The sequence below is a fragment of the Phycodurus eques genome, chromosome 20, assembly GCF_024500275.1.
Source record: "Phycodurus eques isolate BA_2022a chromosome 20, UOR_Pequ_1.1, whole genome shotgun sequence".
NCBI lineage: Eukaryota > Metazoa > Chordata > Actinopteri > Syngnathiformes > Syngnathidae > Phycodurus > Phycodurus eques.
This window is the reverse complement of record NC_084544.1, coordinates 946,081-971,421: the sequence shown is the minus strand read 5'-3', so window position 1 is coordinate 971,421 and position 25,341 is coordinate 946,081. Positions and strand designations below refer to the sequence as shown.

General features: G+C 51.4%; 1 protein-coding gene across 14 annotated transcripts in view; it reads right to left on the bottom strand.

Moving 5' to 3' along the window:
- The window catches only part of macf1a (microtubule actin crosslinking factor 1a), a 143,951-nt gene that overhangs the window by 18,087 nt on the left and 100,523 nt on the right, over window positions 1-25,341 (bottom strand). For 13 of the 14 annotated variants that reach the window (XM_061665101.1, XM_061665103.1, XM_061665105.1 and 10 more), the window contains 13 exons: window positions 11,403-11,564; window positions 11,161-11,331; window positions 10,439-10,605; window positions 9,040-9,199; window positions 7,639-7,965; window positions 6,667-6,751; window positions 5,395-5,621; window positions 4,862-5,068; window positions 4,465-4,692; window positions 3,642-3,860; window positions 3,341-3,544; window positions 795-1,020; window positions 110-336 (listed from right to left, as the gene is read on the bottom strand). In XM_061665101.1, coding sequence (XP_061521085.1) covers window positions 110-336; window positions 795-1,020; window positions 3,341-3,544; window positions 3,642-3,860; window positions 4,465-4,692; window positions 4,862-5,068; window positions 5,395-5,621; window positions 6,667-6,751; window positions 7,639-7,965; window positions 9,040-9,199; window positions 10,439-10,605; window positions 11,161-11,331; window positions 11,403-11,564 — 2,610 coding nt within the window. The remainder of the gene's footprint in view (window positions 1-109; window positions 337-794; window positions 1,021-3,340; window positions 3,545-3,641; window positions 3,861-4,464; window positions 4,693-4,861; window positions 5,069-5,394; window positions 5,622-6,666; window positions 6,752-7,638; window positions 7,966-9,039; window positions 9,200-10,438; window positions 10,606-11,160; window positions 11,332-11,402; window positions 11,565-25,341) is intronic. The other variant, XM_061665100.1, reaches the window with a different exon arrangement.

Sequence of the window (25,341 nt, the reverse complement as noted above, 5' to 3'; positions counted from 1 at the left end):
GCTCGTGAGAACCACTGCACGAGAGGACGTCAAAATTCAAATCCTGACTTTTTTGTATATAACGAGCGCGCCTCTGCCGTTAAGGAGCGGCCACTACACATCGTGCTACCTCGGCCGCCTCGATCTGCTGCTTGATGAGCGAGGGGTCCACGCCGGGGTCCTCCAGCTCCTTGACGATGTCCTGCGAGTCGCGCAGCGTGCTCAGCAGCGCCGCCACGTCCGCCCAGAACTTGCCGGCCAGGTCCAGCACGTCGTCGAGTTTGCTCTCGCGCTCCTCGGCCCGCTGGCGGATCTCGTCCCACAGCGAGCGCAGACGTAGCAAGCGGGAGTGGACGGCTGGAGCGGTCAAGGGGGAAAAGCTCACTTATTCAATGATCGCAATCTGCCTCTGTAATCAGCCTTTTACAGGCAGAAACGTGCAATTAAGCTCGACGATGGATATTTCTTTCGTGCTCGTGTGTTATTGAGGCTAAAGTGCGCTAACTAATATTACTGATGAGTCTCATGTGAAAGTGGCTTGTGTGTGTTGAATAATTCCACACAGAACACAGTCATTTATGCGACATGAGTTGCTGATACGTGCACAGTGTTGATGCTTTAGGATCCTCTCCATCTTAAGTGCTTCGCTGCCATCTAGTGGCACGTACGCGCCCATGACTCAATTATTTGCAGAGTTTCACTATTTGTAGGAGGGCTCGATCCCCGTCCTTCGCCAATAGCCGGTATTACATATCACCAGCGAACACAACCCGACCGAGTGCGCTACTTCCATAGCCGACGGCTTCCTCGCTCACCGCGGGCGGCCGGGTCGTCGTGGGCCGCCCGGCCGATGAGTTCCTCTCCTCGGGCGCAGAGGGCGGAGAAGCTGGGCAGCAGTTTGTCCAGCTCCAGGCCCTGCGTCCGGTGCTCGCCCAGCTGCTCGCGGATCTTGTCCACCTCGGCCGCCACCGGCGGAGGCTGACGCAGGCGCTGCGCGGCCGCCTCCAGCGTCTCCAGCAGGGGGTCCATCTTGTCGTGGAACTGCCACGAGAGCGGATTGGAACACGGGTGAGGGCGAATATTTGTGCCGGATACGCCATCACGTCAATCCATACATCGATTATACAAAGTCTTGAAACAAAGCAGAGCCGCCAGCAGCGGGCGCTCTTCACTCAGGCCAACTCTTTTGCGACCTTAACGGGCTGCCGTAGATTTGAGAAAAGGGAGTGATTCCGAAACGACATTTGGGAGAAGTACTACTACTATATTGCTGTCGGGTGTAACACATCCCACGTGCATTTTGTTTTTCCAAACAAATCCATCCTATCGGTCAGTCTCCACGTGGGTCTATTATTTTTTTACAATTATTGACCAATCAAAAGTGTTAGTAGCTTGAGAACTTTAACGATACAAAGTTTCATGACTCTGTTTTTTAAATTCCCTGAAAATTTGTTTCGGAGATGCGATAACGCTTTTTTTCTTCTTTTTACTCGTTGAAATAGAGCGGTTACGTTTCATTGTTTAAGTGTCAAAATGTTTATTTTCATTGCGAGAAAGCACTCGCTTTGACATTTTGCGCCTTCTCCAAATTCCTAAAAAAAACCTTCTTCCTGTGTTCAACTCCTTTCAGGATTCTGGTTGGCCAAATGTGAAGCAGTTCAGCTCTTTTCAGCATTTTCTTTTTAAATGTGAAAATGTGATTTTCATTGCATTAAAGACTTTCGTGGGCGTTGCGTTCCCTTTTAAAATCAGTTTAATGTTGAACACTTACTTTTTGCGCAACTCCCTTTATGAGCCGTGCTGGCGTTTACGTTGAACAAACCGACTCCGTCGGCTTTTGTGCTTAAACAGCGCAATAAAATGCGGTCATATTGGCTCCCTCTTCAAATGAAGTGAAGCCTTTATTCCCATCCCGAAATTGAATTGAATTTACATTTGACTCCCTTAACGGCTCCAGTCGATGAGACGTGAAGGAGGAGTTCAGCGCCTTGTTGACCATTCTATTGACGTTTTGTCCAACAAAACCAATTTTACACACACACAAAATCCCATCCCGACGTTCAATATTTACAACATCTTTAATGAGTCGGGTCGGTAAAATTGAAAGGAGTTTCATTGCGAGCCCCACCCCTCGTACGTTTCCTTTAATCAATGCGGTAAAAATAGCTTCACCTGATATTTTCTAAAATCAACAGAACGCATTAAGCCTATCCCTCCGGTCAATCCTTTCATCGTGTCGTAAAACTAAAACACGCAAGTGTACGGGATCCGTTCTGCAAAGAGTGATAAGGTCAAGAATGAAATACATTTTCAAGTGAGCAGGAGAAGGCGTGCGCGAAGGAAGCGGTCCGTCTTACCTCCACCAGCTGACGACGGCAGTGAGCAGTGACCGTGGAGAAAGTGGAGGCGGTGATGGTGGTGACATGTGGCGACAACACACAACCGGCCAGGCGTGACGGCACAAAAAGGCGCGGTGGAGACAAACGGTTAAAGGACGGACAAGGAGGTTAAGACACAGCGGAGGTGGACGGACGGACGGACGGACGGACGCGGGGTGGAGAAACAACACAACCGGTTAAAATCTGACACATGCCTTTCACAGTGCGATAATGGCCTGCAGCAGCCAGAGGCGGGAGCCAGTCACATATGTTCATAAGTGGCGATCCAAAGTTTACACACTCCTCTTCGATCGCTAGCTTTTTGTAAAAGGAAAAAAAAAAAAAAAAAAAAAAAAAGGCGAGATACTGTGCCTGTGATTAAGCGCAAATAAAGTTCACATCCTGACATTTATTTGGTTTTATTTTTTGGTTCCTTTTCCAAAATGACTTCGTTCCCGACTGGGGATGTGGCCGCATTCCAACTCATGTTAAAAGGAAGCCACCGTTTCAAGTACCTCTGAGTCACCCCAAATCAAGTTCAGCTGTTCTAGTAGGCCTTTGCTGATACTTCTCTCTCTCTAGCAAAAGCCTGAAGGTCTTGCTCGACACTGACTGCGATTCCCAACTGTTGCGAATTCCTTCCACCTTGACGAGGGCCCCGCTGAAGAAAAACTGCTGCAAGTGGTGATGAGCAGTTTTGTGTTGTGTAATGTTGGCCAAAAGTTCAACATTGGACCATGACACACTTTTCCACAGTTGCAATTCCAAGTGTGTTTTTGGAACATTCTCAACCCGAGCTTGAACTTTTTGGCCTTTCAAGTCCAAGTTGAGTTTTTTCCCCCCTCAAGTTCACGTCCTAAAATTGGCGACCCCGCCTCTGGCAGCAACGTAGCAAGTCAGGCAAAAACATTCCAACTTGATTATCATCAACAAAAGCACACTCGTGCAGTTAAGCGGTCGCACCTCCTCGGGCCGGGGCCTACCTGAGCGGACTGCGACACGGCCTCGTCCAGCAGCGCCGCGCGACCTTTCACCTCCTCCTTGACGGCCAGGTAGCGGCGCTCGGCCTCGGCGTGGCACCGCGTCACCCGCGGGCCCTCCGTCGCGCTCAGCTCGGCCAGCGCGGGTCCGATTTTAAGGAGCTTGTCGATGTGCGGCTTGTGCTCCGCGATGGACTCTCTCAGCAGCTGGACGTAAAAAGTAGAAATACGAAGCTTTTTCATTTGAAAGTTTGCAATTTGTACTTCAGTATTTTGATTGGAAGTTGTTTTTGGTTTTCGTCACCCTCATCTGGTCCTGCTGCAGGCGAAGGGCGTCCGCGTCGACGGCGGGCGGCGGCAGCCGGCCGACGAGGGTCTCGGTCTCGCCCAGCCACGGCTCCAGTTCCTCGTGGGTCTCCCAGAAGCGGGCCGCCAGCGCCTGAGCCTGCTCCAGGGCCGCGAAGCGCTCGCTGTGGCTCCGGTTGACGGCGTCGTAGCGGGCGCTCAGGGAGTCCGTCTTCGCCTGAAGGAGGGGATGCGACCGACAGCGCTTGGACAACTTTTGGGGTCCAGAGAGAAATCTTTCCGAAGAATTCGAACCCCGTGTATGCATCAATGTCGTCGCAATTTTCCCCAAAAATGTAAAGATAAGTCCTAACATGACACGTAATCGACACTTTTGAGCAAAACATTGTAAAGATGTATTTTGTTGTGCTAAAATGTTGACGGAAGTAAAATACCGCAAAGTCAAAACTAACGATGGAAGAAAGTCGCGCTACAAGAAATTCATTTCAAAAATACAACTATTCTCGTATTATTAGGCCCTTTAGTCTCTTAAAAAAAAGAGAATATTCCCCAAAAACACAACTGGAAAATGACTAAAAGCTAAGCTAGCGAGGAGTAACCGGTTCAGGAAATTGAAGGTACAATTTTGACTTGACTTTTGTTTTTAAAAAATCCTTCTTTTCTAGATTGAAGCAGTCTCGACGTTCGTGTTAATTGCGTATAATGTTCAATAAAATGAAGCCTGTGCCTCGTTTTCGACGAACACTTAGGCCCGCTCGCGACTGTATCTCAACGTCATTTTTCGAGCCGGTATCGGATTATATTGAACGCGGCTCCCTGACCGTCAGCGCGTCCTTCTGGGCGTGGCCGCACGTCTCCAGGATGTCGTCCCTGGTGGCCAGCAGCTGGTCCACGGCGTCCTTGTGGCGGATGATGTCGATGTTGAAGGCCTTCTGGACCCGCAGCTGGGCCACGGTCACGTCGGGCTCCAGGCTCAGCGGGCCCAGCGACGCCAGCTTGCGCTCCGTCTCGCCCGCCCAGGCCAGCTCCGCATCCACCGCCTCCTCGTACTGTCATCGCAGTCAAAATGCGTGGCTAAGTAATAATACGACGACGTGATGAAAACAAGAAGCAAGTAGAAGAACTAGGAATAATTCAGGGTCAAAATAAAGCCCACGGAATGGTCAGGAACGTGCGCATGCAACGTTAAGCTTCCTGCGATGTGTGCGGCGGCAGTACCTGCTGCGACCTCTGGATGGCGGCCTGCACGAGCCGCACCCTCTGCGTGACGGTGTCGTCGGCCCGGCGGTAGCGCTGGTTGGCGTCGGCCATCAGCCGGTCCAAGCCCTCGCGCGCGCGCCAGGGCACCAGATCCAGCAGGGCGCCGCCCGCCTCGTTGACGGTGTCCAACACCAGCCGCTTCTCGGCCGACGCGTTCTTCAGCTCCTACCGAATAACGTGGAAAAACAACAGTTGTGCGGCAACGCCTTTATTTTTGCAAGATCACTGCCTTAGCCTGCTCGTTTCAGGCTAACTCGCAGTTCAAAACGCCATAGAGGGGCGAGCAAATAGCCTCCCCTTTAAGCCGGGGGGGGGGTCACACGTACGGCTCACGGGCCATAACCGGCCCATCAGGGGCTCTAATCGGGCCCGTGGGGATGATTTTTGCAAAGCGTAAAACGTACGAGAACACATTAACTGCATTAAATTTCCACAAAAAGTAACTGTCGTCGTACGCCTCAGGGATCTCGGTTTGAGAACCACCGGCGTACCTTCTGTCGCTCCTGGTAGGCGGGCTCCGCGTCGGGCTCCGCGTCGTCGAGCTCGGCTTCCACGCCGTCCAGCCATTCGTTGAGGTCGCGGTGGGCGCCGGCGAATCGCGTGGCCAGCTGCAGGGCCTGCTCCAGGGTGCGCAGAGCTTTGCCGCTGCCCGTCGTCATCTCGGCGTAGCGAGACTTTATGCTGTCAAGCTTCTCCTGGATCAGCAGAACCTCCTCGCCTGCGGGAGAAAGACCAGCCGGTCGGTCAGTCGGGTCCGCCGGAATCAGTAAATCCAAGGACTCTTGAACGAATCGGTCAGTGAAGTGCACCAGAACCAAGAGTTATAAAAGGACTGGGTGAGCGAAGAACACCGGAAGCAAGAACCATTGAAGGATCGGGTCAGTGAAGTCCAACAACACCAAGAGCTAATGAAGGACTGCATCAGCAAAGAGCACCAGAACCAAGGACTTTCAAAAGATTGGATCAAGAACTATTCCAAAATTAGAGAACCAAAAAGGATTGGTAAAGTCCACCAGAACTAAAAACTACAGAAGTATGGGGTCAGTCTACGAGAACGAAGAATTACTGAAGGATTGGGACAGTGAACTCCACCAGAACAAAGAATAACTGAAGAATTGGAGAACCAAGAACAAGTGAAGGATTGGATCAGTAAAGTCCAGCAGAATCTATTGAAGGACTGGAGAACCAAGAACTACCGAAGGGTGACTGGATAAGCAATAACCACCTGGGGGGTTGGAGAAAGCATTTCGAAGCATTTGGGTGAGAAGTCCACCCGAACCAAGAACTGTTGAAAAATTGGATCAAGGACTATTAAATGATCGGAGAACCGGGAACCATTGATGGATCGGATTCGTGAAGTCCAACAGAACTAACAACTACTGAAGGACAGGGTCAGCGAAGTCCACCAGAACAAAGAACCCTGACCCTAACCCTGAAGGATTAGAGAACCAATAACGACTGAGGGATTGGATCCGTAAAGACCACCAGAATCAACAACCGATGACGGCCTGGAGAAGCAAAAACAATTGACGGCTTGCATTAGTGACATCCACAAGAACCAAGAAGTGTTGAAGACTACCAGAATCAGGAACTCTTTCGGGACATTGAGGACCGGAGGACCAAGAACTACAGAAGGCTGGACCGACGAGCTATCGAAGAACTGGGTCAATGAAGTCCGCCATAAGCGAGAACTACTGACACACCGGGTCAAGAAGCGGAAGCAAGGGCGAAAGCCCCCCAAAAACGACGACGGTTGCGCTCACCTGTGGTCTGCTTGAGTAGCGCTTGTCCGTTCTTGACGGCCTGGTCCACCGTCGTCTTCCTGCTCACAATCTCTTCGTTGAGAGACTGAAGCACAAAAACAATCAACACAAACACCAAATAAGTCCTTGACGCATGCATATATAAACTCGCGTTTATTCATTCTTACCGCCTATGTACAACCGCGCCGGCACGGTAGACGACTGGTTCGCATATTTATATAATACATATTCGAACGTGAGCACTTTCGAGTTGAGTCGTCGGGCAGTTTTAGCCAAGCAAGTCCCGATTCTGACCGACTGGTTAGCACATCCGCCTCGCAGTTCTGGGGACCGGGGTCAGTCCGGATAGGCTCCAGCACGCCGGCGAGCCGCGTGAGGACGAGCGGAACGGAAAATGGATGCATGGATGGACAACCGCCACATTGGCTAAAGTAACGGGGGACACCTTAATTCTCACATCGCATCGTACAATTAAAATGGATTTATATTGTTAGCCGCTAACATTATGCACAGTTTGAACTTGACGCGCTTTAGGAAAAAACACACACGAAACGGGTTTTTATACACTAATTCAATTCAAATGTGCTGCGCCCGAAAATAGCTGGGTTAGGCCCCAGCACGCCCGCGACCCGCGTGAGGAGAAACGCTACACAAAACGGATGGATGCACGTAGAAGCTCATACAAAATAAACTGTGTAAAAAGAGGAAATGAAAATATATTCTACTTTCGTACGACTGAACTGTATTGAACAAAATTACTCTATTAGGTAAAACAAAACAAAAAAAAATGCCACTAACATTTGAACATTTAATGAAGCAATCTTTGCACATACCACTAGAGGGAGCACCGGTGGTCACCAATGTTACTTTGAGAACCGCTGAATTAAGTCATACCCGCGTACTTGTCATCATGACTTTTTTTGGGGTTTTTTTTTTGTCCAACGACTTGTCCGTGTTTTTCTGCGGTCGTACCAGCGTGCGCTCGTGCTGCTCGGCCAGAACGTCGGGCCGGTAGCTCCGCACCGACACCTGCGCCAGCCTCTGGCCCACCTCGGCCAGCCAGTTGAGCACCTCCACCTCGTCCTCGCCGAAGAGCCGCGCGTTGGCCAGCGCCTGCTCCAGCAGCGCCTCCCGCCGCGCGCACCGCTCGGAAAGCTGGGCGTGGCCAGAGCGCACCGCCTCCGCGCGCTCGCCCAGCCAATCGCGGTCCGACGCGCAGCTGAGCGGGGCCAGCGATTGGCTGAGGGAACGCAGGCGGGCCACGTCGGACTCGCGGGCGCGCACGTCGTCTCGGAAGGCCTGGGAGGCGCGCGCGCGTGCGGCGGTTGAATAGAAAAATGGAATAGAGAACAAAAGATGGAGACAAACTTAAAAATGAACATGCTGGTGACAAATCATAGAACAGGAAATCATAAACCGGATGACAAATGAACGAAATAATTCACGAAAAGAAAGGAATATGAATAGTTTTACGGGTCATGTTCTTTTGTGTAATTCTAGACGTCGTCCTCGAGCGCCGTCTATGATGCACTTGGCTTACTTCCACTTCCTTCCCATTGACCAGCATGCAAATTCTTCAACTTCAGATTTTTTTTGTATTGAACTTTTTTTGTCCGTTGGACTATATTACCAACACGAGTGTTTACAATCGCATCCGCTATATGCGGAACGTCACCCGATCAAAACCCGGAAAACGGGACAGCCCGCTTCCCGTGCGCGCTACGCCGACGAGCGTGACGTGATCATCCGGTTGGATCACATGACTGACTGAAGCCCAACTTGCTAAAATGTTGTTTTCTTTACGGCTGATGTCTTCGGACCAAAGTGAAATAAACGGATGTCATTTATTTCGACAAATATGTGATGTACATAAACACAACGGAAGCCTAAACACGTAATCTTGTCATCTCTGTGGCGACGCTTGTTTTGATCCGTTTTGCCGAAAGCAGATACATTTCTTTGTGAGGAGTATTTTTTTTTTTTTTTTTTTTTTTTTTTAAATATCTGCCTCGCCGTCTATCTGGCTAACTCTACGCTTATTGTTTAATTGATTCTGTTAATATTCACCATTTTAATGAAGGCTTTGATACATAAATAGGTTAATATTTCTTCTATAATCATGACTAACTGACCAACATGTAGAGTTTCAGAAGCCGCACTTCAAACTGCCAAAGGGCGTCAAATTGTATTTTGAATGTTTTTTTGAGCAGCAACAATGTGGGCAAAAGCTTGGCAGCCCATTGCAGGCTCGCGCTTTGCCAAGGTTGGTTTACTCGGGCTGCATAAAGTGTCAAGAGCCGGTTTGAAAGCAGTTCGAAACCCCTCAAGGAGGAATATCGTGACGACGTTTGATCTTCGCGCCGCACGGGCTACCTTGTGCCTGACGATCTGCTGGCCGATCTCGGCCGCCTGGGTTCCCGTGGGCTCGGCGGAGCTCAGGCGCCTCTCGGTGGCGCTCAGCCACTCGCCCAGCGGCTCCAGAGCCTCGTGGAAGTGCAGCGCCAGCACCTGCAGCTCCTCCAGCTGCCTCTGCCTGATGCCCAAGATGAGGGAGGCGCTTTTTATTTCAATCAATCAATCAATCGAGCGCAGCTCAGACCAAATTCTGTCCTCTGGCTATTTCCTAAACAGTCCACGTGTGTACACACACGACGTCTTTCTACACCCAAAACAAAAAACAAAAAAAAAAACAAGGCAACTCTTTGTATATTACGAGGCAATGACAAGCTGTCAAGTGCACGGTAAAGCGACAGGTGGCTCCGTAACCTCTAATTGCCATTCGAGCCAATCGCAAGCCTGAAAAATGTCATTTCTTGAAGAGAAAGGTCAAAAGTCAAATGAAATAAAAGGCCAAATAAAGTCAATTGTTCCTGTTTCGACACTAATCAAATGCATTTCAAGCAAAATCAAGTCTGATTCAGTTACTTCAAACGCAATTTTTGTTTGTATACAATAAGCCTATGACATCGAAAAGAAACCAAAAGTTCAGGCACCCCAGGAACTGAGTGGAGAAGGTCCACTTTGAACCCAAATGGCTCCAAATGGCTGACGGCGTGCGTGTTTTCAGGCACGGGTCCTTGACACGTCTTTGTGGGCCGGGGTTCACGTTGCCAAATCGGTTTCAGGGGTTGCATTTTTCAAACGTTTTGTTTTTAGTGTTGCGTTTGACAGCGATTCATCAAAGTTGCCCACACGTACTGACGAAATTTGAAATGCTTGGCGATTCAGGATCATCTGTCGGTCCAGTACGCCTGCGCCAAATTTGGTAGCAATCGGGCAAAACCTTGAGGAGTTTAGGAGGAAAAATGCTTAAATGGCCGCTTCAAAGCAAAATGGCTGACTTCCTGTTTCTTTTCAAGCATGGCTTCTTGAGACTTTTTTGTGGGTCTACTCGGCATGCCGATGATGACACGCAGACCAAATTTCAAGGTGCCGAGTGAAACTGGCTTCGGGAGCCGATTTTGATTCTTTTTTTTTTTTTTTTTTTAACTGGGCAAAAGGTGGTAAGTTTGCCTTTGCCCCAGAATAGAATCGATGACAAACGAAGCAATTTCAAGAGAGCATTCCTTCGCTTTGCAGTATTTTGAGCGTTTGAAGTGAATCCAGAGAATCCACGTCGGACACAGATGTCGGGAATTGTCTCCTCTTGTGCGTGTTTGCGCGATGACCTCACAAACATGTCATTCGCCCCCACAAAGCAAAACCAACAAAAGCTTGCTTCAAAGAGAGCCGAGAGGAGCCTCGAGTCGTTTCGGAGCCGTTTTTTTTTTACCTGGATCCGGCCTCGCGCAGGAGGTCGCTCCACCGCTGGGCCAGAGCGCGCAGCTGGTTCCGGATCTTCTCTCGGTCCTGAGCGTCGGCGTCGCCGGCGATGCGCTCGCCTTCGGCGCGGATCATCTCCACGGTGGGCCGCCGGTCGTCCAGCAGCCTCTGGAGCAGCTGGACCGCAAACACGGACGAGAGCTCTTAATGACAGCGCTCCCAATCGAAATGAGAAACGACGCACTTTGCTGCGTCGATGAAGCTGGGACACACGACAAACGGCTGCGCGTGTGCGTGATGTAGCGCTCCGATCGTTTTCCGGTGATCTTTGATCCTAATCTTCGAACGGTCCGAGTCGCGGATGTAAACTATTGCTATTGACGGCCGGTCGCAAACACAGGAAATGGATGTTGGATCAACAAACGAGAGCTTCACACACGATCTCCGACGTGCACGTTCGCCACTCCACAGATGACATCCATGGCAAGTAAATTGTTTGGAGGAGGATTCCTTTTAGCAGGATTTCTTTGGCAAATTTGTCCAAAAAGTACAATCCATTTGTTAATCTTGCCATCAGAGCAACCTGATTGGATGCTTGGAAAGCGCAGATCGTCCACTAATGTGCTGATCACGAGCGACCGCGACCGCCTCGTCATCACAAATGATGAGCACAAAAACTCTCCCAAATTGCGTGCGGAATACGTTGCGACTCCAAACGTGTGCGTGTGAGACCTTCTGCTCTTGGATCTGGGCTTTGACCACGCGGTACTCGGCCGACGGCGGCTTCTGATTGGCCACCAGCTCCTCCGTGTCGCTCAGCCAGCTGAGCAGCGGCTCCAGGGCGTCCTGGAATTTCCCACAATGCAACAGGGCCTCCTGCAGCCGAGCAATCCTCTCCGCCACCTGTCGAGCGCACGGTTACGATCGGTGGCGTTTCCGGAGATCGGCCGTTTCGCGTTTTGGTCTCCCGTTACCCTCTTGTTGAGCGAGTTCCACGTCTGGTTGGTTTGGTCCAGGTCGTGCTCCAGGGCCCGCGTGTCCGTGTTCTTGGCGGCGCTTTGGATCAGACCCTGGCCCACCGCGTTGATGTGCTGCAGCTTGGCCTGAACGCCGTCCACTTGCTCTCGCTCCAGAGCCTGACGGGCGACGGACACCGAAAGACAGAAAAAGAGCGAGAGAAGCTACTGTTAGCGGAGGTGGCAAGTAAATCACATATATTCAAGTCATGAAAAAAGTCGAGTCAAGTGAACCCCCACGATTCACGCTGCATACATACACACACACACACGCACACACACGCACACGCACACTCAGCGTTTCATCCTCCCAGGTGCGCACCTGTGGAACTTCACCGGTGTGTAATTATAAATCATTTATTTACGCTACATCACTTCATTGCATGCAATGATACTCTTGGTGTGTATTTGAAAGTAAATACGTTATGCGGTGTTTATTCATACTTGTGGAACACAACCACTCAGGCAATAATTCACATTTGTTTATTCATATCAGAACTTTTGCCTTAAAAAAATGTGTCAGAAACCTGCAAAGTGTTTATTTGTTCATTTCTCTCCAAAGAAATCTTTTGGGAATTTTCCATTGTGCAGATTTTTTGTGAGGCTTGTTTTTATTTTTAGGCATTTGATGCCACTTTTTCTCTTGCTGTTGACTTTGTAAACTTTGTCACGCTGTCCACCACACGTACATGTACAGTACAACTTGCGTGTACGCCGTCATGTATTTGTGGGGCCTACACAATGTGTGCAAGTGTTGCCGGCTCATCTTTTTCCAGCCGGCCCCTTACTCTCCTCCTGTCCCCCCACCCCCTTAATCTCCCATAATCCCCTCGCTCGCCTTTTTCCTTTCCCACCCCGTCCGTCTGCCTTCTGTCCGTCCGTCATCGGTGGCTTCTAAATGCAAAGACGCGATCGGGTCGCGTGTGGGACCACTTCCTATGTGGCACTTGTCATTTTTTTTTTCTTTCAGTGAAGGCGAGCGAGTCATTAATAGCCAGAATTGGAGGCACTCGAGTCGAGTCGCATGATTTGACTCGAGTCGGACTTGACTCGCCAGTTTCAAGGATCGGGACTTCATCCATCCATCCATTTTCTGAGCCACTTCTCCTCACAAAGGTCGCGGGAGTGCCGGAGCCTATCCCAGCTATCATCGGGCAGGAGGCGGGGTCCACCCTGAACCGGTTGCCAGCCGATCGCAGGGCACATACAAACAACCATTCGCACTCACATTCACGCCTCCGGGCAATTTAGAGTCTTCAGTTAACCTAGCACGCATGTTTTTGGGATGTGGGAGGAAACCGGAGCGCCCGGAGAAAAGCCACGCAGGCACGGGGAGAACACGCAAACTCCACACAGGCGGGGCCGGGGATCGGACCCGGGTCCTCAGAACTGTGAGGCTGACGCTCGAACCGGTCGGTCACCGTGGCGTCAGAATCGGGACTTGCTTGGCTAAAACTTCCCGACGACTCAACTCGAAAGTGCTAATGTTCGAATATATATTGCAACCGAGCAAGACTCCAAGCGACGACTTGACTCAACTCAACTCCACTCCACTCGATTTAGGGGGTACAGTAGACCCCCTGCTAACTTGCGGTACCTATTTGCAGATTTCTATTTCATTTCTTTTGTGTATATGTATATATGTGTGCGTGCGCGCGAGCGATAGCGTTGGAAACAGCTGTTTGGTGTTGCGGTGTCGGGCGCGGATCTGCCCGAAGCAGGAAGCGCGTGGACCAGAACCAACTATAAACCGCAGGTCACGACCCGGCCCGCTCGGCACACGCGTGTGCGCTAGATGAAGTGCACGCTTTGCATACTTTGTAGTTGACTTCTCCTCCTCCTCTCCAGCCGCATTCCACACACAAGCGCCGTCGTGGAAAAAGTTCCACATACTTGTCATTCTTCATTCCTCCACTTCGAACCCACGCAAACACCACCATCCGTCTTTTCTCGCTCACATCTTCATCCTCCTCCTTCCGTAACCAGGAGGCGACCCGCGAAGGACAAACGTCGCGGTTTTGGCTCGCAGAGCGCCACGACCGAAGACGCCAAGCCGGTCTGCGTCGCGGGTCGAATTGCATCATTTTAATGTTACGAGTCAGAAGTCGAGGACGGTAACGGCCAAGGTAAGGTCACAGGTCGGGTCGAGACTCGGCTGCGGCCTCAAAGAGAAACGGCGGACTGTGGGGGACCCCGATGGCCGGCGAAGACAGATTGGCTTGGAAAGGAGAGCGAGGCCGGAGAAGCCATCTCTGAACGGACGGGGCTCCACGGCGCCACCTATCGGTCACGTGCAACGCGGTCCTCTCATCCTTTCCCGAGCGGAAATGAGGACGAGCCACGCAAACGACGGTCGCTGACGGGCGCGGGCCTCTCCGAGCGCACCTTAAGAGCCGCCATTTTGTGTATAATTCCAATCTGACGCCATATCGAACCGGGAACGTACTCGCGCCGAACTATTGAATTCGCCAGTTTCACAACTTCAGGTGATCGCACATTTAACGACAGAGGTTATTTATTTTTCAGTCGGATGGCGTCCCAGTAACGTATTGCCAGCGGAAACTTTTAAGCCATCTAAACGTTCCCATGTCAACCTGATAACAGATGTAACCAACTTCCTTTGCGTAAAAAGTCATCCACGTGGTTGTGGAGTAAGCCAGGGCCTTCGCCCCCCACGATCCCAACGGGCTGCCTTTGCTATCTGCAAAGCAACGCCGACTGTTTGTCTCGGGCCCCTTTCCTCGCTTCCCGCCCGCGGCCTCGTCGCCCTCGCTCACTTCCCGCCTTTCAGCCCGCCATCCTTCCTGCCGTCACCGAGCCGGGAAAACAAGCCACGCGATGCCGACGACCACGCTCGCAGCAACAAAACGCGAGTGTTCCCCACCTCGCCGGGTTTGTTTTTCACGCGTCTTTGCAAGAATATGCAAAAATTGCAATTCCTTTTTTCTCCTTTGGAGCTCATTCAACTCCAGCGGGAGATGATTATTTCCCTGCTTTGGCGTTCGTGCATTCATCCTGCTTGAATTATGACACGAATGGACACAAACGAGCGTGCGCCGCGCACACTTGAAGACGTCCGTTCCCCGCAAAGATCGGCTCTCGGTCCCATCTCACCAATTTCCCGACCGAAGGAGGAACAGTAAAAGAACGCCGGGACCGGGTAACACTTGAGAGGCCCCGCCCCACGTGGCGGGCTTTATATCGACAGTGCATGGAGACGGATAACATAACAATACTCCCAGGGATCTATTCTTTAACCTCCAAAATAAATGACGAATATCACAGCGGCGTCACCATTTACAATGTATCCGTATGTCTGTATGATACTGCCCCCGAGTGGCCAAGCCAAACACGCCCGAAGGAGCCGCACAATGGCCATTGATTTGAAGCAAAAAAAAACGGTTTCATTCTTTACATTCGATTCGATTATCTCAATACTGTGTTTGTGTGAAGCACAATATTATGGAGCGCTTTTTGTCTTATTAAAAAAAAGTATCTTTTTTTTGGGGCGGCTGAAATGGATTAATTTCAATGGAAAAAGATGATTTCAGGTAGTGTTTGTATTCAACTTATCTGTACATCGTTCAATGCTGTTTTTTTGCTGAATTGTGGCGTCCTGTGTCACAAAATAATGACACATATGGAAAGCGCGTTCATATGATATGGGAGTGAAATCATTTAACGCAAATTATTTTTCACATTACTGCTGCTCCAAACTATTTCCACCAAATGTGGATAAAATGTCAGAAGGATTCAGTTTTGACGCTTCAAATCAGCTTGAAGAGTCCAACAGCGTACCAGAGGCTAACCCGTCTGTATGCTCGCACCCTCCGGGCGTCCAACAGCACGCTGACGCTACGTCCATCTGTCCGTCTCGTCCGCGGGACACACAAAAGCGCGCCAGCCCTTCAAATGAGCGCCGCTCCGATCCAAAAGACCTTCTGCCGGCGTGCACGCCGTTCGCTCTTATCTCGGCACCGAAAGCTAACGGGAGAGCTAATGCACGCACGCACACGCTGCTCTCGCCTTTTTATCTCATCAACAAAAGCATCCGAGCGTCTTTGAGAGGTGTCAGCTGACGAGAGGCACAAAAACAACTTCAGAACGCAGCAGTCGCTAAAGTCACCGTTGACCTCCCGCCCCAACCCAAAGAATTTGAAAAACACAAACTTTTCTTTTGACGTTTTGGTGTTTATTATCATGTTCAATTTGCAAACAAGCTTTGAATTCTGTGGAATGAATGAATGTTTTTTTTATGGACTCGGTCATTAAGCCAGTTAAACTCAGCAACATAAAATCTGTTAGTCGTTCAGTCACGTGTCGACTCACAAAACAATCCTGAGAAGCCAAGCCTGATAAGATACATAAAGTTCGCCATTTAGTTTCAAAGAAGGGATTTTAGGGACATGCTGAAGAAAGTCGAGTAAGACAACCACAATTCAGCCCCGGGGGGCAGCTTCACTCCGCAACATGAGATTTGGTAGGCACCTCGATCATGAGCGGACCCACAACGCAGTCTCAGACAAAAGTCAGTCGCAAGCGTGGTTTTTGGCTCATTTCTAAAGCGGACGAGCGACAGCTGCCGCTTCTCCTCGTGATTTTGACCATTTGATGGAATCAAGCAAAGCTTCTTTGTCCTCAGAAAGCTCAGAGACGTCTCGTCGCATTCCAGCGAGACCAGAGGCGGCCTCGGGACGGATGCGGCGACGACGACGACGACAAATCACGCAAACATCAGCTCGCGCCGGATGAAAAATACACTCAAAAGTTTTTCCATTCTGTTGCAGCATTGCATCGAATCGGACAAGACATCTAACGGAGGTCACGTGGTTCGCGTTTGGTGAGCAGCGATTGGACAGTACTTTTAGCTCTCACCGCATGCTGCTGCGCTAAACCACCGCAAAAAGAAGGCGGCCGCGACAAGGACAAGCAGTGACTCACACGTTATTCTGAACAACAACAACAACATGCTCATCTGCTGCGTTCCGCATGGAAGCAGAAGGAACACGAAGGTGGTCCTCACACTCACTGAGAGCAAACAGTTCAGACACAACAAAAGCACACTAAGAATACGCCCAACACCCATGACAAAACCTGACATGAACTTCAAAAGCAGGCGGGGACTCCTTTTAGCTTCACATACAGAAATAACACTTGCGCCCCCCAAACGTAGATTAGCGCTGACCTCCCACCCAAATGCGCACATCCAACTTGAGGACTGCCGCACGCGAGTGCCGAGCATCGAGTTGCAATCGTTGGAAGCCACAAACCCGAGCGGCTAACGACGGCGTCTGCGTAGCTTCCGCCCGTTTTGAAGAATCCCAAATGTTAATGGCGACATACCTCTTCCTCTGTTTCGACGTCGGAAAATTCTCTCATCGATCCGCCGTCTGATGCGGAGCTCCCGCTCGATGTGAAGGCGGTTCCTGTGGGACAGACCGGGGACCCGCTCTGGGACCCGTCTTCCATCGGGCCGCTCTCAGTCTGACTAAAGAGACCTCGTAGCAGGCCTGGCTCCAGTCGGTCCCAAATCGGGTCGTTGAACATTAGCGCCGGGAAGTCGACGGCAGACCCGTCGGACTCCCAGTCGCTGTCCTCTCCCGTCGCAAACGCCGCCCTGTCCATCCCGGACCGGGCGCCCTCAGAGTACGAGTCCAGATCCCGGGCGTCCTCGCGGGCCGAGCCGACGTCCGAAGGGCCGGACTCGGGCCGCTCGGGTGCCGCCATGTAAACAAAGCTGTCGGGGGAAAGGACGGGGCCCTCCTCGTCCTCGTCTCGGCCTGAGCAGCGGGGGAGTTCGGGTGCGGGGCTGGAAGGGTTGGAGTCTTCGAGTGCGGAAGGGGGGCGCTCGTTTAAAAATCGGGAAGGCGCCGACACCGCCAGGTAAACAAAACTATCTGATATCACGAAGGCCTCGGAGCCTTTAACAGGGCGCTGAGGTAAAGACGATGGGGGGGTTGAGTGCGTGAGCTCACAGGGTGGAGCAACAGAGTCTGATTCAAAGGGGGACAGAGGTAAACTAGAAGGAGAGTCTGGGAGCTGAGGAGACGGAGGAGGAGGACGCAGAAGCCGGTTTTGGGGTGCTTGCTTTCACCTCGGTCGTAGTTTCCGAGTCCTCGTCTTGTCCGAGCACCTCCGTGGGGACCCAATTGAGCATCTCCCCCTCTAAGGACGTCCCATCAGACTCGTCAAAGGGAACTAAGGCGTCTTCCTGGCAGGAAGTTTCATGGGCCACATCCCGTTTAGACCCTTTGTGGTTTTCCTGTTCAACCGCGCCCACAGGTTCATGGGAGCGATCCCCGAGAACTCCCTCACAACTGTCCAGACTCGACCGATCAAACGGATCTTCCTTGAACTCCTCTCGTTGCTCCGTCTCCTCGGGTGCAAATGGATTCGCGGGGATCTGAGGAGAGGGAGCATCACACCGGGATGAGGCCCCGCTGTCCAGGTGCGACTCAGCCCGCGCCGGTCCTTCCTTTACACAGCGTGCCTCGGTAGCGGCGGATCCGTCCGGTCGGAAGGCGCACGGGCCGCTCGAGTCCGACTCTCGCCGGTAACCGAGAGCCGACTCTGTGCGGAAACTCATCTCCTCTTCCTCGCCTTCATAATCCCAAAGGACACCATCTTCGTCGTCGTCGATGAAGCAGTGTTCCTTTTCACAGTCCTGCGCTCGCTTGGAGTCAAAGTCTTGAAATCCACCAACATGCAACTGTGCAGAGGGGGTTTCAGTTAAAGGAAGGTTGCCCTCACAACTTTCCCAGTCGCTATTGGATTCTTCCTCTTGTTCGCCTTCCTTTGCACAAGGAAGAGAATACGGATCAAGAGGCTCGGGGTCTACACTCATTTCCACTCCCTCGTGCCATTTCTCCTCCTCCTCCTCACATTGTCTTTCCAGCTCTAGGAAGAGGTCATCTGATTCGGCCTCAGAACCGGGGCGAGGAGAGGCGCCTGGGCCCTCGGGGCCTCCGAAGCCCACAGGGGGGGTTAACAGCGGCCACTGTCCGGAAGAGCCTGTTAAATCCCATCCCTCTGATTCCAACGTTTCCCAAGATCGGTCCATCCCCTCCCGGTTCTCCAATTTCAGGACCGCTTCCCACTCCCGCTCCTCTCGTTCAGCTCGCTCTTCCTCCGCTTGAGCCCTTTCCAGGGTCCGCACGTCCTCCCCCTCAAGTAGCTCCACGTCCGCTTGCTCTTCTTCCTCCTGGAGCCCCTCCAGAATTCTACGCTCATCCTCCTCAAACTTGAGCTCGGAAGCCGTGCGCTCCCTCAGGTCGCCTTCCCACCCGAGCAGAGCCTCGTCACCACCCAGCTGACTGATGGAGGGGCACGTAGGCAAACCTCTATACAGCAGCCCTTCGTCTTCCTTCAAGAATGGCGATGGGGGATCCAACAGATATAGTGCCTCCTCATCCTGGCTGACCTCCTCGCTTAGAAGGGGAGGCAAAGGTGGGAGGACAGGGAAGTTGTGCCTCAAGCCCAGTGGGGCCTTTTTTCCTGGTGTCATGCCACGGGGCCACGTGCGGGCCTTGGTGGGAGGGCAGAAGACTGGCTTTGGTGGGAGGAGAGGCGTATCGTCGCCCTGGTCCGGGTCCAAAAGAGGAGAATCCCTCTCGGAATCTGAGGTCTTAATTAACTCAACGCTTTCCTCTGGAATTTGCTTAATTCCTTTCTTAGAGGAGCTTGTCGTCCATCTGTGCCCCGCATTTTTTCTGGGGCTCTGATGAGCGGACTGCTCGCAAGTCTTGTGGGTCTGGCTCAATGGAAGCCCCAGTTCTTTGGAAGGCGCGTCACATCGTTGAGCTTGTTTGTGCAATAAAGGGTGAGGCTGCTTTGGCTTGCGGGGATGCTGCAGGAGCGACGGCACGGGGAAAACGGTGGGCGAGGACGAGACGGGAGGCGTGCGGAGTCCAGATGAGGACGGCGAGGGTGTGTAAGGAGCCAAGGAAGACGTGGAGGAGGTCGGCGTGGACGGGTGAGCGAGCAGAACGGGTGAAACGGGAGAGTGAGGCAGCCCCGCCGCTGACGAACGCTTTTCTGAACATTCGACAGACGCAAACTCGGGAAAAGTCGGCGGCAGGAAAGCTTTCCAAGAGCGCCGGTTGGGATTGTCCCGCTTTTCTCCGGCCTGATGGCGCCTCTTGGCCACCAGAGACACTCCCGGTGCAGATGCGGAGGGCGGGTTAGTCAGACCTGAACCGCCAACGCCAACAGGAGGTGACATCATCTGAGCGTCGCCGGTCAGCTTTAAGGCATCGAAGATCACCCTTTCGTCCAGTTTCCTGGCTCCTCCCGGGTTTTCCGCAGCCCTCGAGACAAAAACGCCTCCTAGGTCGGCTCCGATAGTTCCGTTGCTGGACAGTGTACTCCCTTCGCCTCGTATCTCCCCGCCGGAACCCAGGGTGCTCCGTGAAGGCTGGCACAGTTTGGCCCCTTGGTCGATCTGCTCATTGATGCGCATGGTGTCGTATATGGACCTCTGCGGGACGTAGCAATCCTCGATGTAGGCCTCGTCCTCGTCACCTTTGCCGAGGCAGCGAGGGCTCTGCTGGAGACAGTCGGGGCGACTCAGGGGCTTCCCCATTTTGCCTTCACTGGCTCCGGTGGGCCGCAAAGTTCGTTTCAAGTGCAGCGGAAACAACAACGCACAAAAAAAGAGAGTCTCTCTGAAGAAATCTACAAAACCACAAAGTACATTTGGAGTTGAACAAGGTCTCCTTCTCTATGTCACCTCGAGAGCCGTGCACTCGCGTGGTCTTGGTGCGATGCTGCTTGGCACCGGCGAGGGAGCGACGCAGGCGGCCCTCCCTCTCGGCACCATATTAATCACAAGCCGTGTTTAGTTAAGAGGGGAGAAGGCTGCCGGCGCCGAGCGACGGAGAAAGACACATCATCTCCTCCACCTCTCAGAGGTGCAAAGTCCGACGCGAGGCGATAACGTCCCTTTGAGTCGCCTTGACGAGAGAACAGCGCGGCGGCGGAGTACTCCTCCATAGTCCAAAACAAAAAGTCATTCGGTGGCTGACGTGCGGCTCATTCCGAGCGGCAAAGTGCAGCGAGGAGAGGTCCTTTTAAGGTGGCAAAAGCCACAAGCTTATCTACAAAGAACGAGCATGTGGAAAGTGCAAAAGAAGAATGTCAATGCCGCCTACTGTCCTTGCCGCCTTCACGAAGAATCTGGGATTTGTGTCAGGATTCCAAGACGTCTCAGCACCGTAGTAAAAGAAGAAATCTGTCCAGTCTTTGACGAAAATGCAGAACAAAGAAGAAAACCCCCCAGTTTCAAAGCCCCTTCTCCTTTTCCTCTCATCCCAGGATCATCCACAGCTCCTGGGGGAGAGGTGGTCCAGCGACTCCAAAGCAGCCAAGGTTCTCCTGGGGGGAGATCAAAATAAAGGGAAGGGGGGGAAGGAGGGTGTCCAATCCCGATCCAGGCAGCGAGCGTCGGGATGGTATCCGGGAGGGCGAAGACCCAGACGGCCCTCCCGGCCCTCTGCCGGCCTTCGGGGTTGCGGGCGACGTCCTCCCCCCTCGTTGGCGCAAGAAAATCGCGGGACGCTCCGCTCCGCTCGCCGGCTCGCTTCTTCTCTCTCTCTCTGGGAAACAAAGTGCCACGCTGTTCCCGTTTCTCCTCCTTTCCTTTTCTTTCTGCCGTGTGCGCTGCCAAGCTGTGCTCTCTGCCTCTTCTCAGGCCGCCGCACAGCAACTCAAATGGTTTGCAGCTGCTAAAAAAAAATCGCACTCGCGCTCCATCGCTCGCTAACTCCCACCCCCTCTCTCTCTCTCTCCCTCGCTCGCTCGCTCGCTGTTTGTATTTGAATTCAGCTCCGTTTCTTCTGTTTCCTGCACGGGTATTAAAACACAGGAAGTGCTCCAATCATGCCGGTTTCCTGTCTCACCCAAAAAAAAAAAAGGAACAACAGATCAGAGCCAAGGAGAAAGTTATACGTGCGGGAAATACTGCGGAGAAGCAACACGGCAAACAATTAGAGGAGGAATAAATAAGTCAAGAAAAACGAGGATCGCCAGTATAGCAGGAACTATAGTAAAAATGCCACTTTGCACAAAAAGCTCACCGAGAACGAGCGCACACAAAGAGCAGAAGAAGAATTGACATGTGATTGAATGAGTGTCTTTTCCAGTCCAGGCTTTGTTGAGCTCCTCCTCTGCTCCAGTCAAACGCATTGAAGACACAGACGGACACAAAAGCGGGTGATTCACACACAGGCTCCGCTTGCGCATTCTCGTCTGAAACTCGATCCAGGGAGGGCGTCGGCGGGGAAGGCCGGACGGGGCTTAGCGGTCTAGCTTGTCAGAATTCCACACAAAACGTGGCAGCAGAACCCGAGCCGACGGCCACACGCTAACCCGCTACCCCCTTAAACGCGCTGCCGCATTGTTCTCGCCCTGTTATCGAAAGTTGCACACTTCCCAGGGACACGCGTGCGCTTCCGCCAATTAGCCTCTGTTAGCTTAGCTAGCTCCCAAACTGGGGTGACTTTTTTTCCCACCTCCTCTGTTTCCCAACCTTTATTGCGGAAGGGCACATTTAAACAAAAATAAAAAAGAATAAATCAAATGTCACTCACACACGTACTTAGTGTGAAATCTGGCCATGTTTAGTTGAACACGAAGCTGATACAACTTGCAGGAGGTGAAGACACACACACACACACACACCCAGATCTTAATCATTTTGGGACCGATCAATTGAAATGAGATCATTTCCTGATTTCGAGCCCAAAGCAAACAATAAGCCAGTCTTCTGCAGCATAAAATCAAGCTTGCTATACTCTGGCCTATGCAAACCCGGCGCTAAATAAAGAAAGAAAGAACGTTTGTTTGTTTGTTCCGAACAGTTTCCGCATAATTGGCTCATCGAAGGCGTAACAGGAGAGTCGGCATTAATTTGTCGCGTGTGTGTGTGTGTGTGTGTGTGTGTGCGCGATCAGATAATGAGATGCACGGTCACGTCTGTCTGTTGCGATAAACAGGATATCCAGAAAGACGACTATTTACAATTGAACGAATAGAAAGAAAGGACTGATATTTTTTCAATTGGAAAGAGACTTAGCGGACGCGCACGCGAGTTGAAGCCTCGCTCGCCTGGCGCACCCGCAAGACTGCGTGTCAAAAGCGCTAAACGCAACTGCCTACACACGTGCGCACACACACACACACGATCAGAGTCAGTTGCGACGCAGCTGTCACCGCTGTGTCTCAGGCAAACGTTTTGCTGGAAACAAAAGGGCTTTGTCGCGCACGCACGTTGAGATGTGAAGTGCACATCGTCTCGCGAGATCCTCCGCCAGCCCACCGGCCTTCCTCCACCTTTTCAAAGCACACATTGACAAGACTTATTAGCACGGAGGACGTGGGAGGTGAACAGAAAAGAAAAGAAAGAGGACTCCAATATAGAGTTGGAAGGAGTCTTAGGCGGCGTTATGACTGTCGGGGGCACCTATAAATCTCTGAAGGGTGCCCCCCGTCACACACGAGACAATTAGTCGAGCTCTGACCTTATGGAGCTGTGTTGTTCAAGTTTTGTTTTATGGCGAGTCATGACAGACAAAAACTCTTCCGGCGTGGCTCCTGGAGACCTTTTGAGGGTGCGCTCGTGGTAGCGGCGCCAACCTCGTTTCATGGGAAACTGCAGTCGATTCGAGGGCTGAATTCCCCCAGAATGCTCTGTCATAAGTTTGTTTGCGAAGGAGTGCTGGAAAATGGACTGCCAAAATGATCCTAAAATGGTTGCTTTGAAACACAATGGCAGACCTCCTGCACTTTTTACAGCACGACTTCTTGAGGCTTTTTTGTGGGTCTGCCCGTGATCCACGTGCCTCCTCAATCTCACGTTGCGAAGTGAAACCGGCCGCAGGGGCCGAATTTTTTAAAATCCGGTGGATGCTACCGAGCCTATTTTGGGGCTTAAACCTGCAACTCCTACCGAACTCATTTGATTTTACGAGTATGGGAAAGCCATCAAGATGATGATTTAGCTGGCCTATGAATAACGAATGAAGCAACTCCAAAAAGCCTTCGCTCCGCCCGTTATTCGCATAAGTAGAGGTGCTCAAAGGACAATAGAGGCCATCAAAGGATTCACCTAATTTCAATGACACATCGTCCCGCCTCCTTCCTCCCTCATCGGCGTTATTGACGGTGTGACCGTCTGACGGGCTCACGCTTAAATTCGATTAGCCGACGGCTTCCCTTTAATTATCCTCATTCCTCCATCATCGTCATCATCCTCATCCTCTGGGAGTCCCTGAGGGAGGTCATCGCAGACAAAGAAGAGCATGCGAGTCTTGACTGCTCGCTCTTCAACAACTGTGTGTTAAAACAGGAAGTTGAAACTTGGTTTCATCCCAGTGGAAGTTGATTGTAAAAGTAGTGTGAAATGTCATAGACAGGCTAAAGGAAATGAGCATTCGAGTTGTGTTCATGATGAACCTTCAATGCACTGCTGCTTTAACATAAACGGAGCAGCAACACATACAAACAGCGGTTATGACCATATTCTCTCTGCTCTGCGGGAGCCGTACAGTCGTGTTTGGCACTCGCATTTTCCGTGTTTGCGGGTTCTGTGGAGAACAAAGGTCAGAACTGTGCTTTTTGGAGGGGGGAAAAAAAACAACCTACATTTGTTTTTGTTTTTTTTTGCTAGAATGGATTAATTGCATTTGCATTCATTTCAACGGGGAAAGATGTTTTGAGATACAAGAGTTTTGATACGAGTGTTGAACTTGAATCTCAAGGCACCACTCTCCGTGCAGTTTTCTTTTTAGAGAAAATCTGCAGATAATTGACAGCCATCATAATTGCATTGAAAACAATGTTTTCAAAAAAACAAACAAAAAAACAAAAAATGGGGAAAAAAAGTGAAAAACAATCCGCGATTAGGTTGACTGTGTGGGTTCGCGAGTGCGCGGGCGTCCGCCGCACATACAGCACTGCTGACTATTCTCGCTGCTGCTCACATTCACTTGTGAACATAGAGTAACAAGATTATATTATCAACTGCTTATATATAGATGCGATATATTAAGACGTAGATCTCTTTTTGCTACATCCTCCACTCGGGCAACGCTGCTGCCGTTCACGCTCGCTTCTGTCGGAAGCCCGAAAGCCCGAGGGTGCTTTTTGTCGACGACATCGTCGTCCTCTTCTTCTTCGCCTTAAGTTGAACATTAACTCCGCCGCCCGCTTCCTCGTGGACACAACTTCACGGAATGCACGTCCACGCACGCACGAACACAGACATAACACACACCGAGTTTGATACGCACGTGTGAATAACGCAGTAGCGACTTTTCGCGTCGTAAACACTTAAGAGTTCGCTTGTGTTTTGGTGGTGAATGCGCACACACTTAAAACACACACACACGCAGAAAGAAAGAAAGATAGAGATAAAGAAGGGTGTGCGTGTACTGAAGAGCCACTACGCGGACCTTCCTAATAGTTGACCTGCTTCCGAGACAAAAGAAGATATTCAATTTCATCGAGAATGAAAAAAAAAAAAAAGGTGAGTAGGCGGGCGCGAGCCTTGGCACACACCAGGCTAATTCACAACAGCTGAGGCAACACACAACCTGGAAGTGCAGTGTGCGCGCACACACACACACACACACACCATGTTCAAAATATATTGAATATATATTTAATGGCAGAGCATGACAAGCTGCCATTTTTCTTCATTTGTCACATAGGTGACATGTAAGTGTGTGCGTCACGGGGTTACAGGAAAAGTGCAGTCAGGCAAATCAAGTTTTGCAGAAATGATCAAATGACATCAGCCCCCTTACACACACACACACACACACACACACACGCTCTCTTTCTCCCTCTCACACACACAGAAAAACCACCATCAACCCACAAAACACACACACGTGGGCGT